Source organism: Pogoniulus pusillus, chromosome 3 (genome assembly GCF_015220805.1).
Source record: "Pogoniulus pusillus isolate bPogPus1 chromosome 3, bPogPus1.pri, whole genome shotgun sequence".
NCBI lineage: Eukaryota > Metazoa > Chordata > Aves > Piciformes > Lybiidae > Pogoniulus > Pogoniulus pusillus.
Genome location: NC_087266.1, coordinates 48,861,870 through 48,880,198, shown reverse-complemented (window position 1 = coordinate 48,880,198; position 18,329 = coordinate 48,861,870). Strand labels below are relative to the sequence as shown.

The 18,329-nt window shown below is 40.6% G+C and overlaps 1 protein-coding gene across 11 annotated transcripts in view; it reads left to right on the top strand.

The window, feature by feature from the left end:
- The window catches only part of LOC135192491 (RCC1 and BTB domain-containing protein 2), a 35,435-nt gene that overhangs the window by 11,462 nt on the left and 5,644 nt on the right, over window positions 1-18,329 (top strand). For 8 of the 11 annotated variants that reach the window (XR_010309000.1, XM_064175674.1, XM_064175706.1 and 5 more), the window contains 10 exons: window positions 774-932; window positions 1,414-1,564; window positions 2,211-2,377; window positions 3,069-3,227; window positions 4,888-4,995; window positions 8,792-8,934; window positions 10,625-10,815; window positions 12,990-13,116; window positions 15,698-15,834; window positions 16,641-16,771. Coding sequence is in view for 9 of the 11 variants with exons in the window: in XM_064175674.1 (XP_064031744.1) it covers window positions 774-932; window positions 1,414-1,564; window positions 2,211-2,377; window positions 3,069-3,227; window positions 4,888-4,995; window positions 8,792-8,934; window positions 10,625-10,815; window positions 12,990-13,116; window positions 15,698-15,834; window positions 16,641-16,771 (1,473 nt within the window). In the remaining 2 variants the exon portion in view is untranslated. Of the gene's footprint in view, window positions 1-773; window positions 933-1,413; window positions 1,565-2,210; window positions 2,378-3,068; window positions 3,228-4,887; window positions 4,996-8,791; window positions 8,935-10,624; window positions 10,816-12,989; window positions 13,117-14,219; window positions 14,380-15,697; window positions 15,835-16,640; window positions 16,772-16,889; window positions 17,932-18,329 lie in introns of those variants that run through there. The other 3 variants (XM_064175696.1, XR_010309002.1, XM_064175725.1) reach the window with 3 other exon arrangements.

Genomic DNA, 18,329 nt, shown 5'->3' with positions numbered 1-18,329 from the left:
GCCTCATTCAAGCAAAAATCTGCTATTAAATTTGGATATGGCAACCTTTGTCCAATTTATGCTCTACTAAACCAGTCAAAATGTTGTGTGAGATTCAGACATTAGGTTGGGTAGTTTTAATGCCTGTTATTATTGTCCTTTAAGTTTAAGATTGCCATTTGTCCTTGGATACTTTGGGAAATGTAAAATTGTCTTTATCCTGATATTAGATACTTCTATGCAATACAGATATTCTTAGGACGTTTCCAATGATGTTGAAGCACAGAAGTGTATTTCAGAAATAAGAAAGGAAAGAGTTTAAGTTTTCCTAAGTTGCCATTTTCAGTGCATGAAAACAAATATGTATATTTTGAAAAGCTAAGTATATTCTTGGGCAGATTTTTTAATAGCTTCTTCTTTTCACAGTAATTATTAGCACCAGAGGAAAAGACAAAAATTGTTTTCAAGTTTCATATGTGTCCTTTACACCTTATAGAATTCAATGCATAAGATTCTAATGTAAGGTAGTAGTCATGCATATAGTGGAACTACAGCCTCACCATTTGACCTCTGAGGTAGTACTTTTCTCCGTGCATACAGCTCCTTTGTTTCTGGATCACAGTAGATTTTATTTATTTATTTTAATGGCTTCCATTCAGTATTGTTCTAGAATTAAAATACTGGTTTGTGGCTGAAAAAGGCCATGGTGGTGTTTGTCTAAGTGTTGTTTTTACTGTGCAAAGATACACGTTTCTTTCTGTCTAGGTATTTGTTAACATTTTTTATAATACCAGGTCTTGGAGGCATCACTGTTGTCAGCCCTGAAGATGCTGGATGTTGGAAAATGGCCAATTTTTTCTCTCTGTTCCCAAGAAGAGCTGAAGTTAATTCGTCAAGCATGTGTATTCGGCAGTGCTGGTAATGAAGTGTTGTATGCAACTGAAAACAATGAGGTACTTAGCCAAGAGTTTGTATGAACAAGACATATTTAGTCATCTATGTATTGAGCTGTTCTGAAAGACAGTCCTGTCATAGAATACCTAGAAAAACTTGCATGTGAAAATGTCTGATCACTTTGCTCCTAAAACACTTTTCCTTTGAATTAATGGCTTCCTACCACAGTCAGAGAATGAAGAGAAGGTGGAGTCAGACATTTCTTGAAGGTGCATTGTGACAGGATGAGATGCTGTGAATGCAAGCTGGAAGATGAAAGATTCTGATTCATTGTTAAGATTAAAAAAAAATATCATGGAAGTGGTTAGATCCCAGAGGGATTGAGAGATCTTTTTTCCCTTAAAGATGTCTGTGATTTTGCTGGACATGGCCTTGAGTCAGCTGATGTATTTAGAACTTTGTTGAGCTGAGGCTTGGACTAGTTGACCTCTGGAGGATGTCCTCCTTTCCAATTATGATTCTGTGATTCTTTTATAACAGGTTTTTGTGCTTGGCATGAACTGCAGCGGGTGCTTGGGAACAGGTGACATGCAAAGCACTATTGAGCCAAGGAGGTTAGACTCTCTGTGTGGCAAAAAGATAGCTTGTCTGAGTTATGGAAGTGGCCCTCATGTTGTTCTTGCTACAGAAGGTAAAGTATGATCTGAGTACTGTTTTCTTGCAGATACTCCCCCTTTAACTAGTCTAGCAGCTGTGAAAGATCTGTGCCATTAACATTAGAATTCTGGGCTGTCAAATCCAACATATTTTTGTGGTTGAATGCAATGTGTTAGCTGGTTCTGTCCTTAGCTGGTTCTGTCCTTAGCTGGTTCTGTCCTTAGCTGGTTCTGTCCTTAGCTGGTTCTGTCCTTAGCTGGTTCTGTCCTTAGCTGGTTCTGTCCTTAGCTAGATCTTTACAGAAATTGTTCAAGTTCTGCCTTGGATCTTATTACTACTTTTGGAAGGTTTTGGTCTTTTATTTTGCAGTTAAATTTGGAGCTTCTGATTGCTTTCTAAATTAGCAGCTACATTATTCTTGTGTGGTTTTGTGCCAACAAGGACCTTTTTGAGTAGTCTAAACAGCTTAAAGTGGGTGAGGGCATTGTGTTGCAAATGTGTGACTGTCATTTATATTCAGTTACATTCCACCATTTTGTGAGGACTCCAAGATAGACCATTCTGGATGCTTTTTATATATGTATCTGTATGCTTCTGAGATAAAAAAATGTTTGTAATTTTAGGTTGTGTATGCATTGGGAAAATAAATGTTAACCTAGCTTCTTCCATTTCTGTTCTAGAAGGAGAGGTGTATACATGGGGTCATAATGCTTACAGTCAGCTGGGCAATGGCACAACAAATCATGGTTTCGTCCCCTGTCAAGTCTCTACTAACTTGGTGAACAAGAAAGTCATTGAAGTTGCCTGTGGCTCCCATCATTCTATGGTGTTGACATCTGATGGAGAGGTAAGAATAGCTGGACTAGAGCTGTCTCTTCATGAAGTTCACGTATGTGAGAAACAGAAAACATTTTGCACCTAGATCATTAGACCTTGCTTCTTGCTGCCTTGACAGTGCTGATGCAACATGAATGTTTGATAAAAATCAAAAGCCTGTTAGGGTCTAGCTGCTTTGAAGAGCCTGCAGAATACTGATTTTGTGCCACAGCTGCCTGGAAAAACAAGTTAGAATTTCTTTGTAGAGGGCAGCCAGTTCTTTCTTATGCTATACTTGAAATGCTCAGTGCCATTAAAGCTGCCATTAATATAAGTTATGGTCATGTATGAGTTTGGCCCACCAGAATAAAAAGTGTTTTTGTCAATTACTTTGAGGTGCTTTTTGTGTCTAGTTAGCTATTTGGCTTTGGGTTCTGGGAAGCTAGAGATGACAGCTGTGTTAATACTGGAAGATTCCATGTTGCCACTTACCTTTGATCAGAGGAACATTTAAGAGTGGTATACATAAAATATTACCAGTGGTGTATTTCTGATAGAAACAAGCCATATATTTTCCTGTCTTTTTAAAAGAATACTTGAAATAAAAATGTCACTGGATTGTTGTTTCATTTTTAGTGCATGCAACTTTTTTTTCTCTCTTGAATATGTACTTTGAACTGCATGTCATATAGCCTTCTTTTATGGCAATTCTCTTACAATAGGTATACACCTGGGGTTACAACAACTCAGGCCAAGTTGGATCTGGTTCAACAGCTAATCAGTCAATTCCTCGAAGAGTTACTAGCTGCCTTCAAAATAAAATAGTAGTTAATATAGCTTGTGGACAGATGTGCTCTATGGCTGTGGTGGAGAATGGAGAGGTAAGGAATTTTTAAGTGAATTTTCTGACTGAATTTTATCTAGTACCATGGGATGTAGATCATTTCAAACTGTCAGTAATGAGCTACTACAGAGAAAAGAAGTACACCTTTCCAGACTTACTCAGATCTGTCTGGTTATATTGCTGATAAAAGCCCTTCTCCTAAATTGTCCTACACATTTTGATGTACTTAATCACCTTGTCCTATCCTACAGTTGCTTATTGAGAAAGGAGGTAGATGGAAACAGGAAAAATTGTTCACTAACACTTAGTTAATGGCTTTTTCATTTATTAGATTAGTCCTAAGATTTAGCAGCTGTTATGTTGTATCAACCATTGAAGTTGGCTTTAAGTTGAAGGAATTTGAGTTTCAAATTTACTTCAAAGTACAGTTTAGAAGTAAAAATAGCATTGTGAAGATCAGGAAATGTTAATGAATTTGGAGATTAAATCATACCAAAGCTATATATGTATATTTAGCACTTCATGTTAGTTTCATTTTCTCATATGTGAAATTAACCAAGTCTGTGTCACTGATTTACTGATTTTTAGAGCTGGAGTAGTATTCCCAAAAAATGAAAATGTTTTTTAATACATTATCCCACTGCCTTTGTAGGAAAAAAATAACTGTTGTCTATACTGGAATCTAAAGAGTGTGAGAATAATCAGTCAATGCTGTTTAACTTTTACCTCTCATATATGCACAATTTATCTGAAAACAGAACATAAGTACATTGCTCATACTTGGTTTACTGCACTACCCCTTGAATCTCTCATACCTCTTCTCCTCATTGCAAAGATACAAAGAAGTTGCAGTGTTGTTGGTTTAATGCTTATGAGCTGGAGATTTTGAACAGCCTGCATCCTGTCTTGATCTGTTTTCTCTAAGCATTTCAGTTTAGAGCCTAAGTAGCTGTTGACTGTTTGCAGTAGAACATATGCCACTGAAATTAGCAGTGCTCAGTAGTTTAATTTTCTTTCTTATGTTCAGCATAAAGCTGTTAACAGCCTACTCAAACTGTTGTGCATAGCTCCCTGTTTATACATGGTTTAGCCTGTTTGCTGAAAAAATGGAGGGCTTTTGAACAAGAAATTAGCTCTTTGATATAGGGAAGTATCTGTGCTGAATTTGCTCTGTGCGGGGAAACAGCTCTATCAATCACTTAGTTGCTATTCTTTATATAAAAATATTGCTGTCTGACATAATCTCACTCTTAGAGAGCAATATGAATGTGGAGGTTGAGAATTTTAGATGAGCTTGCAGTTGGTGTATTAAACAGAACCAGCATCCACAATGTGCAGTGCAGAAAGACGTGTAATGTGTGTATGCATGTTTATATGGTGGTGGTGGAGTCACCATCCCTGGACGTGGTCAAGAAAAGACTGGATGAGGCACTTAGTGCCACGGTGTAGATGACTGGCTAGGGCTGGGTGCTAGGTTGGACTGGATGATCTTGGAGGTTTCTTCCAACCTGGTTGATTCTGTGATTCTATACAGGGGGGGTGTGCATTTGTGTGAATATGCAAATAAAGGATAGATGCTAATGTGTGGGGACAGGAAATACTGAAGAAAATTATTAGTGTAACTCTGAAGTGGTTGTATTGCTTTCTAAAGTAGTAGATAGCAGGAAAAAGTTACAATGCCTGCCTCTGTTTTGAAGGTCTATGTCTGGGGTTACAATGGCAATGGCCAGCTTGGACTGGGCAGCAGCGGCAATCAGCCAACCCCCTGCCGGATAGCAGCTCTGCAAGGCATTCGCGTGCAGCGGGTACGTGTGGTGCTCTGTGTCAGACTCTCTGTGCACAGCTGAAAATGAGATATTCCTGTGTTTCTTTGTTCCAAGTGCCATTTGTCAGAATTAAAACACACACCTTAAAGTGGACCTGGCAGCCGAGAAGCTGTGACTGTGGAGCTCAGTGGGAATGCTGCCACTGGCTTCACTGGGGTCAGGATTTTGCTGGAAGAAGACTTGACCATTAGAAATGTTTGGTCTTTTATTTCCTGTGCAATGCAATAAAAACAGGACACTGTTATTTTAGCAAATAGGGAAGTCTTCACAGGCTATTCAATTCTTCATTAACCTTCATCATCTGTTTTGGTAAAATGCTGCAGTTCAGCATTTTGTCATTCTGGCAGACTGAATATTGCTTTTGGAATTGCAGTCCAGCCACAATGAGTAAACGATGTTTGGAGTCTGAGCAAATGATCTCAAACTGCTTTTGTTCAACATTTGGTATGATGCCATTAGTCTTGATCTAAAGTAAATAACCACTTTACCAAATAGCTGAGCTGCCATCAGTGTAGCTGATAACTTCTTCTGACTGATATTTAACATGGTTGCAGAACTGGTACTGAAAGTCTTCAATTGTTTTTCGGTTTTGTTCCCAAACAGAGGGTACTGTCAGGAAAATGACACATTCTGCCAGAAAACATTATTTTTGTAACATAGAAAAAAATGGGATTTTGGGTACCATTTCTTACATTTACTCTGGGAGGTCACAGGGTTTTTAAGTCTTTTAAAAGAAGCTCGTTTAATTAAACAGCTTTACATTTGGTTCCTAGGATGCAGACAGTAGCTTTGCTGGTAACAATTGCTGTTGGAGAGTAAATTATAAAGTGAGTAGTCAGAATGCCAGGTTGGGAGGGACCCCCAAAGATCTTCTAGTCCAGCCTAAGTGATAGGGTAGATGAAATGAGATGGCCCAGCACTCTCTGAAACTGAATCTTAAAACCGACCCCTATAGAGGTGTCCACTGCTTCTCTTGGGAGATTATTCCAATGTCTAACTCTTCTCATGGTGAAAAATTTTCTTCTGGATTGTAATTGGAATCTCCCCAGGGATAACTTGTACCCCTTGTATTGGTAGCAAGGTCTCCCCTAAGCCTTCTTTTCTCAAGGCTGATCAAACCCAGCTCTCTCAGTCTTTCCTCATATTGCATGTCTTCCAGTCCTCTGATCATTCTTAGGGCCCTTCCCTGGATGGCCCAGCCTATCTGCATCTCTTTTGTACATCAGGGACCAAAGCTAAATGCAGTACTCCAGCTGTGGTCTGACAAGCACTGTGTAGAGTGGGATAATGACTCCTTTATCTCTTCTGGTAATGCCTTTGTTGATGCAACCCAGTATTCTGCTGGCTTTCTTTGCTGCTGCAGCACATTGTTCACTCATCCTGAGCTTGTTTTTCACCTAGTCCCTTTCCAAAGGGCTGCTCTCCAGCCAAGGAGATCCCAGTCTGGGCTGCACTCCTGGGTTATGTATTCCCAGTTGCAAGACCCTGCATTTGTCCCTGTTGAACTTCATAAGGTTCTTGGTAGTCAGGTCATTCAGTCTGTCCAGGTCTTCCTGGAGGGTGGCTCTCCCTTCTGGAGTGCTAACCTCTCCAATCTTTTTGGTGTTGTCTGCAAACTTCATCAGGGTGCTCTTGATCCCAACATCCAGAGCACTTACGGAAGTAGTAAACAGCCCTGGGCCTAATATCAATCCCTGAGGGACCCAACTTTTGACTGGCCACCAGGCTGAGAAAGAAAGATTTGCCACCACTCTCTGGGTACAGCCTGTCAGCCAATTGCCCACTATATAGGCCATAACATGTCCCTTTCTCTAGCAGGAGGTAGTGGGGAACCGCTTCAGAAGCCTTGGAGAAGTTCACGTGGGCAATGTCAGCTATTCACCCTGCATCAAGTGAGCAAGTTCCTTTGTTACAGAGGGTGATCAGGCATGATGTGCCTCTGATGTTGGTTTTTCCCACTCATGTGCTTCACTTGCCCTGTTGAAGTCCCCAGGAGGATTTGTTCCATACATTTTCAGGGGTTCAAGTGAGGCTAATAGGTGTACCTGGAACCCTTAATATAGATGGGGTGACATTAGCCTTCAGGGATGTCTCCTGATCTCCATGACTTCTCTTAGATTATGGAGAGCAGCCTTGCAGCAACATCAGCCAGCTCTCATAGCATGCTCAGGTGGATGGCATCCAGGCCCATCAGTCTGTATGGATCAAGTTCCTGTAATAGCTGACACAACTCTTGCTTCACTGAAGGTGAGTTTTGAGTCTGCATCAGTCTGCATTTTTGTTCCCATGTCATGGGACCCAAAAGTGTTGGTAAAGACACAGATTGAAGGTGTTGAGGACCTCTGCTTTTTCAGAGTTACTAGTGACTAGTTTACCTCTTCTGTGTAACAGTGGGCCTGCAGTCTCTCTTTCTACTTGTTAATGTATCTGATGAACCCTTTCTTGAAGTTTTTAACATCTTTGGCCAATTCTACTTCAAACTGAGCTTCTACTTTCCTAACTGCATCTTTGCATACCCTGGTAATGCCCTTGTAATCTTCAATAGGTAATCTTCCCCTTTTCCTTCTCTGGTGCATTTCTCTTTTGGTTCTGAGCAGACCCAGAAGCTCAGAGTTAAGTCAAGGGGATCTCTAGTTCTGCCTGCTGCCCTTGCCTTTAGAGGGGATGATCTGGTTTTGTGTGTATAGGAGAGTGTTCCTGAAAAACTTCCAGCACTGTCTAGCAGCTCCTTTGTCCTCCCTGGGTGCTTCCTTTCTCCTTTGGATTTGTTCTCCTGTTCTAGAGTGTGAATGCTCCAGTAAGTACTTGGGTCCTGTTTCCATCCACTTCATTTGCTTGATATCATTTAATACCGAAGTGTAGACCTCTGACTGGTGAAGAACTTGAGGATTTCTTTCATTTCAAGCACACTTTATGCTTCTTGGATGTCAGTGGACTGCATGTGCTCATGGTGTATGTGCTTTGCATACATGAGGTAGTGTTGAACAAAGTAAATTGAGGCTATTGATAGCCATCTATCTATAGCATGAAGTTGTGCAGAGCTGGTAATTTTGCTGCTGTGTATCTGTATGTGCAGCATGTGCTGCATGTATAGATGCAAAGGGGATATTCAGTCAACCTTATGTAGGGAACCTGAGGAAGCAGCTCAGCAGACCGGAGTGAGCTTCTACAAGGTGGTATGAGCTGACAGAGTTGTGTTCTGCCATCAAGAGTTTCATCTCTTCCCTGGCTGGCTGCTTCTATTGCTGACCTTGTGTGGGTATTGGTGGTCCTCAGGCCTGGCTGTAGAGAGATTCCCTCCAGTGAAGTTATTGAAGGGTTCAGTGACCACTAGAACTGGTACAGGGAGGGAGCAGTTTTGTGTGGCCAGCAGTCAGGCTGGAGAAGAGCAGTTAGGGAGACCTCCTCTGTTTTTACAGCAGTAAGCTATTCACACTGGAGAAGTTGCCTGCAGAACAAGGTCAGTGCAACATGGATTGCCCTTTTAAACATTTTTAATACTGTTTGTATTAAAATACAGCTTTCCTTCTTTCTCAATTTCCAGCTGCTCTGCGGTACTCACACACTTCTTTCCCTCAAAATCACCTTCTCTACTTTGCCTCCCTTTTTAGTGAGCTTATCAGTTGGGTTTTTTTTTTTGTGTGGTGTTTTCTGATTATTTTATTTAATTGTTATGTTGGTACAAGATGAATTACATTAATTTTTTTTGGTGTAACATGTACATATTTATATTAACTTACATAAAACTAAGATTTTGTATTTTTATTCTTTCTAGGTTGCCTGTGGCTATGCACATACACTGGTGCTGACAGATGAAGGCCAGGTTTATGCCTGGGGAGCCAATTCATATGGCCAATTAGGTACTGGGAATAAAAGTAACCAGTCTTACCCTACAACAGTTATTGTGGATAAGGACAGGTAATACTTATGGTCGTGCAGTCAAACCTTAGTTGACATACCCTCAGAAAAGCCACAGCAAGTGATGGCATTTTCAATCTCTCATTTGGAAGAAATAGCCTATCATTTTTTTCTTTATGCTAAATATGAACAGAATCTTCACTAAAAGTTCTTGAATCTTCCCCATAACCATCCTTGTGAAGGAGAAGCTAAACGTTCTGAGCCTGAATGTGCTATTTTCTGCTTCAGCTCACATTGTACTTTAAAGGTCTTAACTGCAGTTTTTCTTCAGTAGTGTAGTGTCACTGTTTGAAGTCAATGCTAAAAGCTTTATTGTCTCTGAATATATATTTTAATATGCTACTTCTGACAAGAAGTACCCACAGAAAAGGGGAAAAGTGGAAATCTGCAGTTTGTGTTATTTCTGCTGTTAAATCTGTCATAACTCAGGAGACTTCAGGAAGGAAACAGAAGAAGAACCAATATTCTATCTTCATATTGTTGCCTGAAAATTAAGCTTAGATTTTTGCAGGTTAAGTGTTTTCCCTTAAGGTCTTGATGGGTAATAAGGCAGTTACATTGCTTTACATTAGCAACAGAAATAAGTAAGTTGCCAGAAATTTGACTCTATTCCTTACTACTGAGGTCTTGATTTTGGCCTCCCGTTGTGAAGAATAATAAAAGTGAGATGTCCTTCTTGAACTTGCACTTCTGTGCACTCTTGTAAGGAAGAGGCAGTTCCTCTGTGGTGGAGAGACATGACTTCTTTTTGAACTTGGGTATTGCTTTCTCTGTATTTATTTGTGCTTTTCTTTAAATGGAGCTGATTTTTTTTAATCTTTTCCAGACACTGGCTGCACTTAAAATATTGCTACATTTTAGTACAAGTTTTCATCTTGTATGCTGATTTTTCCCTTTTGTTGGCCAGAATGCGCCTTCCTGGTGTCAGTGAGAGTATTACCTCACTCAAGCCTGCAGTTTGTACATACAGCTTTGAACAAGTTGTTTCCCAGCTATTTTCCCCAGGCAGCTGGGAGAAGGAGTAAACAAGCAATAGCTCAGGCTGCAAAACAGTGGATTGTGTAATGTTGTGCACAGTGGGAGTGTTGAAATCCTAACTTTAGGATAGTGAGACAGCCTGACATAGCGAAAATACACTTTGTAACAGCTTTTACTGCTCTTTATCTCTAATTCTCAGTTTTCAGAATGAAAGTCCTTTAAATGCAAGTAATAACTGTCTTTGACATGATTTTAATTAACAGGGAAAAGCTTTTCATTAACTTTCAATTATAAGCTGGAGTACAAATTCTTTCTAAGTATCTCCTGATTTGCTCCTTCATCTTCTCCAAGAGTCTGTTCTCTAGAGCTTAATGCAGCCACTCACCTTGCTGCCCAGCACCACCAAGGACTTTCAGAGACTTGAACTCACCACAGCTTTGAGGGAGCCAAGGGGTTCAGTAGAGCATGCGCTGCAGTGCACATACAGTTCTGCGCAGCAGTGTCCCTGCACTCCCAAGATGCTTCTTCACTGAGCAACTTTCTGAGTGTACACTAGTCAAAGGAACATTGACAGCTCTTTTTGGTTTGCTAATTAGTTCATTCTTGCAATTGGAAGTGCATGCCTGCTTACAATAGAGAGGGGTAGTGAGCTTCTTCACTGCAGTTTGTTCTTACCAGAGTCACTGTTTTCTTTCTTTGATTGTAAATGCAGAGTTGTAGAGATAGCAGCCTGCCACTCTGCTCACACGTCAGCTGCCAAGACCCAGAGTGGCCAGGTGTACATGTGGGGCCAATGCCGTGGGCAGTCGGTGATCCTGCCCCACCTCACTCACTTTGCCTGTACTGACGACGTCTTTGCTTGCTTTGCTACCCCTGCTGTTATGTGGCGCCTTCTCTCCGTAGGTGAGCTTTAAATACTTTTTGATTTGACATCTTCGAAATAGAATCATTAGTGCATAAACCAGCTGCATGTATCCAAAGCCTCAACTTAGTTTCTTGAACAAAAACTTACCCTGGGAGTCTAATCCTACTCAGAATATTGCATCTGTGGAATTGTAGAAACTGCTGAGGCCTGATGGAAATGCTGAATGATTGTTTTATTTCTGTAGTTTATATGTGTGAGGAAATGCCTTGGGTTTGGGGAGGGATTTTTTCGGTGTAATCCTTAAGTTACTGTACAAGGGCCATGGGTGGAGAACCTGATTTTGAATTTAGAGGCTTGATGACTTTCTTTAATGCCCTAAAGTAGACTGCTAACAATGAAGAGAGTCAAATTCTCATGTTCAGAATTGGCCACAGGCACCTCAAGTCTCAAGAGATTGTGACCTGTGCTTCTGATGAGACAAGTTGCTGGATATGCCCTTTTTGACTCTAGTCTGATTGTGTGCTGTGCCTTTTTGCACGCTGTAAGAGCTGAAAGTGGCTTGTCCCTTCATCCTGCCCCACCTTGGCAAGTCATCAGGACTGACTCACTGTTGTTTGTCTCCTGATCTACACGTGGCGAGAATCATCAGGCAGCTGTGTCCTAGGATCTTAATATCTGCTGAACTAGGAGCCATGGACATCTGCCACGCTTACAGCCCTTCTCTGTGTGCTGTATTCCAGCATTCCACACCCAAACGTTCCTATTCATTCCTCATTAGTGGCAGTCCTAACATTTCTGTTACAATCCTTTGCACTGACTGCTAAGGAGTTTCTCAGCTTTGTGCCTGTTTTCACTCTAAGAACTTCACTGCCGAACCCCATGATAGCTTGTTTACTTCTTCTGGCTGCAGACGTCATCTGGGATTGTGTATTGGACATCTGAAGTGCCAGTTCATGTTGAAGAAGAGCTCAAGCCTTGCATGAGTGGTTCAAATAACTATTTATTTGGATAGAAAAGGTCTGACTAAATGAACAACACTCTACAAAATAAGAACTAAGCAGATATTTTACAGTAGCCTTACTTCAGGAGGACTTCTTTATTATTCCATTGAATTTCTCTCTTCCCACCCTCAATCACTTTATCTTTGCTAATCGCTGCCATAATTGCATATACCCGAACATAAATGACAACCTCTAAATGAAATGAATAATGATTGTGCTAAACAAAGTGTAACAGTGTCAAACTGTGTGTGGTGGGTTTACTTCATAGCCTTTGTGTTCATTTTCTGTAGAGAACAGCTTCTCACTGACTCACAAAACGTTTATTTCTGGCCCACAAAATTTATATACACCAATAGTAGGTATTTTTATGGCAAAAAGGCAAAATGTTTTCGGGGTTAAGACCAAGATTTGGAGGGTTTAATTTCTCAGTAGTATTAAAGAAGGAAGTTGTCTGAGACTACTAAATACAACAGCGATGTGGAAACAGTTCAGATTAAAGTTTGTGTGCAGACTGTGGAGGACCTTCCCAGCCTGTCCTATAACTTTATAATGCAGGCATCATGAGCACAGTGGTATGTGTACGTGTGTGAGGCTAACAGGAGTATGCAGACATTGACACAGAGACCTTCTAGTGCCATACATGTAGGAAAAACTCTCTTTGAGTAGGCTTACAAGCATGGGTATGTCTGTTTGGAGAGACTGTACTGGGCAGTTTCACTGCAACCAATCTTTTGGCTCTATAACAGGTGTATTTCTGCTGCAAGACAATGTCTCCTCATGGGAGTGCCTTGGAAAATCTTACTGTGGGGTTTTTTTCTGTTATTTTTTGACCTTTTGGACATCTTATGATAACTAATACTCATTTAGAATAATTTACACAGTAATGACTGGTAGCATTTGCCATCAGATGCAGCATTACACTTCAGTGCCATTTTTCTTTCCTGGCCTTATATTGCTGAGTTAGATGAGTGGAACTTTTTTTTTAATAGGGATATTTGTTTGCAGTCAGAAATCAGTAAGGCCCAAGGAGAGCTTCCTTGTATTTGCCTTTCTGGAGGTTCATAATTAATACATAGCCTGCTGGGGCTTTTAAACTCACCTGAGAGAGATGATGTATTTATTAAGAATGTTCACTGCTGATATTAATCACTTGGGATATTGTTAGGAGAAGGATTTGTAATAATTACTATTAATTTCTGTTTTTATTCTAGAGCCTGATGACCATCTAACAGTAGCCCAGTCACTAAAGAAGGAATTTGACAACCCTGAAACTGCAGACCTGAAGTTTCTAGTGGATGGAAAATACATTCATGTTCATAAAGTTCTTCTCAAAATCAGGTAAGGCACAAAGTGTATAGTTTAATGTGAACTACACTGTATAGTGCAGTCCAGAGTGCTGAGTAATGATTGCTCAGCATTACTGACTTACCAGCTCCCTTCTCCCTCAGCTGTAGCATTCACCTGCTATTCTTCAGTTCTTCTTTTTAACTCATTCTCTTTTCCTCATTACCTTGCTGCTTGGAATTACCAAACCCAGTGCTTACTAGCAGCCTCCTTCCATCTGACATATATTCTCCTTCATGCTACCAAAACAACCTTGACCTTGATTTCTACTAACCTTTTCTGCTGAGGAAAAAGGCTCATTTCTTTCTGCTGCCTTCTTGGTAAGCTGAGAAGTATTTCTCAGTATTTCTTCCCCTGTATACTTGGCTTCCTCCACTGACATGGTTGGAAGATTTCATGGTTATTCTTCCCTGCCTTGCCTTCAGTTGTTTCAGCAACTCTTATCTCTTCCCCCTCCCCCACTTTTTATAACACTTTTAATCCTGCTTGTTTTAAACCTTCTTAGCAGTGAATCTGAATTTTAAGATGGATTCTCCTTGTTCTTGCAGCTTTTGCAAGGTAACACCACTTTGCAGTGAGATTTGAGACAATCACATTGTTGTTAACATGCAGAGATTAGTTTGTTATTGCTGTGCAGTTTCTGGTAGGGTTTTCTAGAGACACTACGTCCATTTTGCTAACTGCTTCTACTCCATCCTCCTCTTCATTACCTTACCTTTTCTCTTTGGTGTTTTCCTTCTCACGATGCTTGGCTATCTCATCTGCCTTATCACCACTTTGTCTTCCTGCTTCTGCTCATGAGTTGGTTGCATGTAAGTTGTAGAATTAAAGTTCTTTATTAATTCTTGTCTGCTTTATTTTCTTTTGATCTTTTCAGCTCTTTTATTACTACAATTACTCTTATTACTGTTTTAATCCCTTTGCTGATTTCATTGCTTGTACATGATACTCATGCCTGTAGTCTACTGTCTTTGGAATGCCATGTGTCCTTCAACAGATATATATATATTTGTGATACACAAGTGGTCTCTATCTGATTATGAGGAAAAAGAACTTCAGAAATAAGTTTTTATTCTCTCCTACTTTGCTTTTCTCAGATTGTATGTCATTTTGGGAAGGAAATGTGTCCAAAATGGATTTAAACGTTTGGCATTATTAAAACTATACTGAGGAAAAACAAAGCTTTAGAATGACTGTTGCCTTTAAGCTTTATAGTCTCAAGATGCAGCTGGATCAGAGGATAATGTACTTAACAAGGTATTTTGCAGTATTCAGCCTGTTCCAGAGCGTGGTCATGAATGCAGTGCTGGTAAAAGTTCCTTTTTATTATCCAGTTATTTCTTTACTACTTAGGAAGATTTTTTTCCTCTCTCTCATTCTGCATTTATTGTTGAACCATGTTGTTGGTGGTGATTAGCTTGTGGTGGTGGTGAAATGGCAGGGCAATGCCCACCTCAGTGAAAGGCTGGCCAAACAACATCCTGCCTGCAGAAACAGATATATGTGAGTATGTGGGTGGGCTTCATCTGCTCTGCATGTAGCCAGCCAAAACTTGGTGTCTGGTCTGTCTGTTGCTGTGAGGGGAGGAAAGAGAGAAAGGGAGAGGCACTCCACAGGATAAGGGATTCTAAGGTACTTCAGAGACTGAACGATGAGTACCAACTGATTTTTACTTGCTTCCTTACTTAAAGGAGCAATGTGCACCACCTTCTCTTCGTTTTGCCAGGGGAGGTTTAGGTTAGACATTGGGAAACACTTCAGTTCTGAAAGGGTCCTCAAAGACTGTAACAGGCTGTCCAGGGAAGTGGTTGAATTTCCATCCCTGGGTGGATTTGAAAGCTGTCAAGATAATGGTGTTCAAGGATATGCTGTAGTAGTAGCCTTGGTAGAGTTAGATAATGGTTGGACTCGACGATCTTAAAGGTGTTTTCCAACCATAGTGATTTTGTGTTAAGTTACAGTGAGCTGTGAGCTGCAGAGATGTCAAAGGCTGTGGTTTTTCCTGGTTTGTATCGTGACCATCGCCAAAGTGTTCAGATTTCTAAGCAAAAGGTAATGGAAGATCTGGGTGAGAGTATCTTCACTTTAAATAGCTTTGTCCTTGAGTATAATGATTAAACCTAGTGCTAAATTGTTTATGGATCTGGCACTGGAATAAATGTTATCTAAAATTATTAATGACTTCCCCCCCTCACAAGCTCATGAAGGAGAAAGAAGAATGGACTGTGAGAATTAGCTAACTTCATTGTAAACTTTTTCTGTCAGGAGCCAGGTAATTATAACACATTCAAGAAAATGACATCAAAAACACATGGACATGGACACTACTTCTTACAGTAAAGGTATTGTAAGTAGTGGACCCTGGTATAAAATGCTGACAACAGAAATGAAGGGAAATTCTGCATTGTAAGGCTTAAATGAATGTGTTTATACCAAGAAATCATATAGCTACCTTTTTAGGGTTGTGTCTTTAGTCTGCTTTAACTGGCTTATTATTTACTACAGATTTCCTGCTGCAGCTCTTCTCTCAAGCTAAACTCCTTAACAAGACACAATCTTTGTCCATGTTTTGCAGGTGTGAACATTTTCGTTCCATACTGAACAGTGACGATGAAGTGATAGAAATGAGTGCATTTTCTTACCCTGTTTACCGGGCTTTCCTGGAGTACCTGTACACAGACAGCATTAGGCTGCCTCCTGAAGATGCAATAGGTATGTGCCACAGGTGGAAATGTGTCTAGGATACAGCTTCTGAAAAGTGCTATTTGTGACTCCTCACAGAAGAATGACCACAGGGGTTGGTTTTTATTAGCAATGAAAGCTTGAGTTTGGCAAGTATCAGGAAGAAGGGGTGCAGTGGCAGGAAGCGTGCCCAAGGAGGCTGAGTGGGGACAAGCCAGGAAGGTGCAGGCTGTTTGAAAAGAATACACTGTTTCTTTTGTTAAGAGCTTCTGTACCTTTCAAAGCCATCTTTAAACTTTTCCATCTGATCAAGCTGTGACTGGGTAAGTTTAGACTAGATGTTAGGAAAAAAATTTCACACAAGAGTGGTCAGGCATTGGAACAGGCTGCCTAGGGAGGTGGTTGAGTCACCAACCTCGGGGATGTTTTAAAGGTCCTTGGGATCTGATGCCTGGGGATATGGTTTAGGGGGGAACCTTATGGAGTAGGGTTATTGGCTGGACTTGGTGATCCTGAGGGTCTCTTCCAACCTGAATGTTTGTAATTCTATGAATAAGAAGGGGACTGTTCTTTGCAGGAGTGTAAGAGGATGCAAGTCACTAATTGATGTCTAGAATGAGATGTGGACAAGAAGCCAACACTTGCACAGTACTCAAAAGGTCCCTTTTTGATATGTGTTCTGAGGGCCTTTAAAAATGCATGCATCATCTAGGGGAAAAAACCCAGAACAAGTCTCTGATTAATTCAGCCTGCAAAAAAATAGAGTAATTGATAAATCTGAAAAGAAATCTCTGCATTTTGCAGCAGGGTTGTTAAAGCTGTATGGATTTTCACAGGCCTGCTCGATTTGGCAACACTGTACAGAGAAAACAGACTGAAAAAGCTCTGCCAACAAACGATCAAACAAGGCATTTGTGAAGAGAATGCCATCGCTCTTCTTTCTGCTGCTGTCAAATATGAAGCTCAGGTAAGGAGAACTTCTCCTCAGACTAACAGTTTTCTGGGAGATGAACTGTTTGCTATAAACACAGCTGCATTTAACTGGTGAGACATGATTACTGCAATTTCCCTTTCTCTTCTCCCAGACGTTGTTTTCCTCTTTGTGAGCTATAAAATAAATGTGGCTACTAGTGTTTTCTTCCTGGCATTGCCTTGCACCGGTGAGTCAGGAGTCTTATCTGCTTCCTGCCTTGTCATCTGGCACAGCAAAGCATGCAAATGTCTCACTGCCCTGAGACACCTTTGGATTTTGCATTGCCTCTTCACTTCCTGAGTTCTCCACCTGATCATTTTGTCTGCTGCTGTCTGGTACAGGCATTCTGGTACCACCTTTTACAGGCAGTGGGAAAAGTTACCTGTGAGGTCCTCCCCTATTTACAGTTGTGCTTATACAGAACACCCACTCTTGCCATTTTATTCACAGTGAGTCTTGCTGACACACAACAAATTACCTGTTGTTAGTCCTATCCCCGTAGCCTGTCCTCTGGTCTGCCCTTGGCTCTGGAATGTTTCACCAGCACTCAGCCTGTTGTCAGCAGTACTTTCAGAGATGCTTTCTTTTTCTCTATTAGTGCTGTGCTGACTGTGAAAATAATGGGTTTATCATGGAAATAATGATTTTGTTACTCAAGAAGTCTGCATGTGTATTTTAGACTTAGTAGCCACAGGCATAACCAAGCATCTTAGCTGAGAAGTCTTTATTTTTCTGTTCAAGACTGTTTTACCAGAGTAAAATTAGTATAACCAGACAGAAAATCACCTGTTAGAAGAGGCAAAATATGTAACTGGTAACAATGTGGGGTGTTTAAGTAATAGTTGTTTTGCTTGTGCCTGGCTGTGAGTTGTAGGATGCAATTTTAAAAGGAAGAGGGGCTAGAAATGCAGTAGGATGGATCAAAAAACAGTTCCTGGTACAGCAAGCAAATGATTTTTGTTTCACTCCTCCTGAGTAAAAAAAGCTGCAGTAGCCTGTGCTGTATGGAGGCAGTGTAGTAGCTGGGCTGAAACTACAGAGCAGTTGCCAAGAGGCAGATGGAAGTCAGTGACTTTTGTAAATTAAAAGAGGAAATAAGATCCGTTTAGTAGATAATGAGATTATCAGATGCCTGTCACAAGGCAACTGGAACCAAGGTATTGGTAACAGGAGGCATGGAGAGCTGAGGCAAAGAAGAACTCTACTCTCACTGTGCTGCAGCAGATCAGAAAAACACTAGACAGGAGGCAAGGACCCAAGGGTTTGATTCTGCTAATGGCAGTTTTAATTAGAAGTTTACTCTGGTGTTTCTCCTCTTGCAATCTTTGCAACAGTTTTGAATGCCTTAAAAGCAGAAATACCTTCACTTGACCTCTGTCACTTGAGCTGTGTCAGGTGGAGTAGTAGTTAGAGGTACATTGAGGTGTGTTGTGAAGTAGTAAAACGAGCCTGGACAAAGTACTGGTGTTTATAAGGGTTGAAACATAGTAAAAGGGATTGGCTAGATGACTAAATATGTATTATCCACCTCTTCCTTCTATGATTCAGTCTT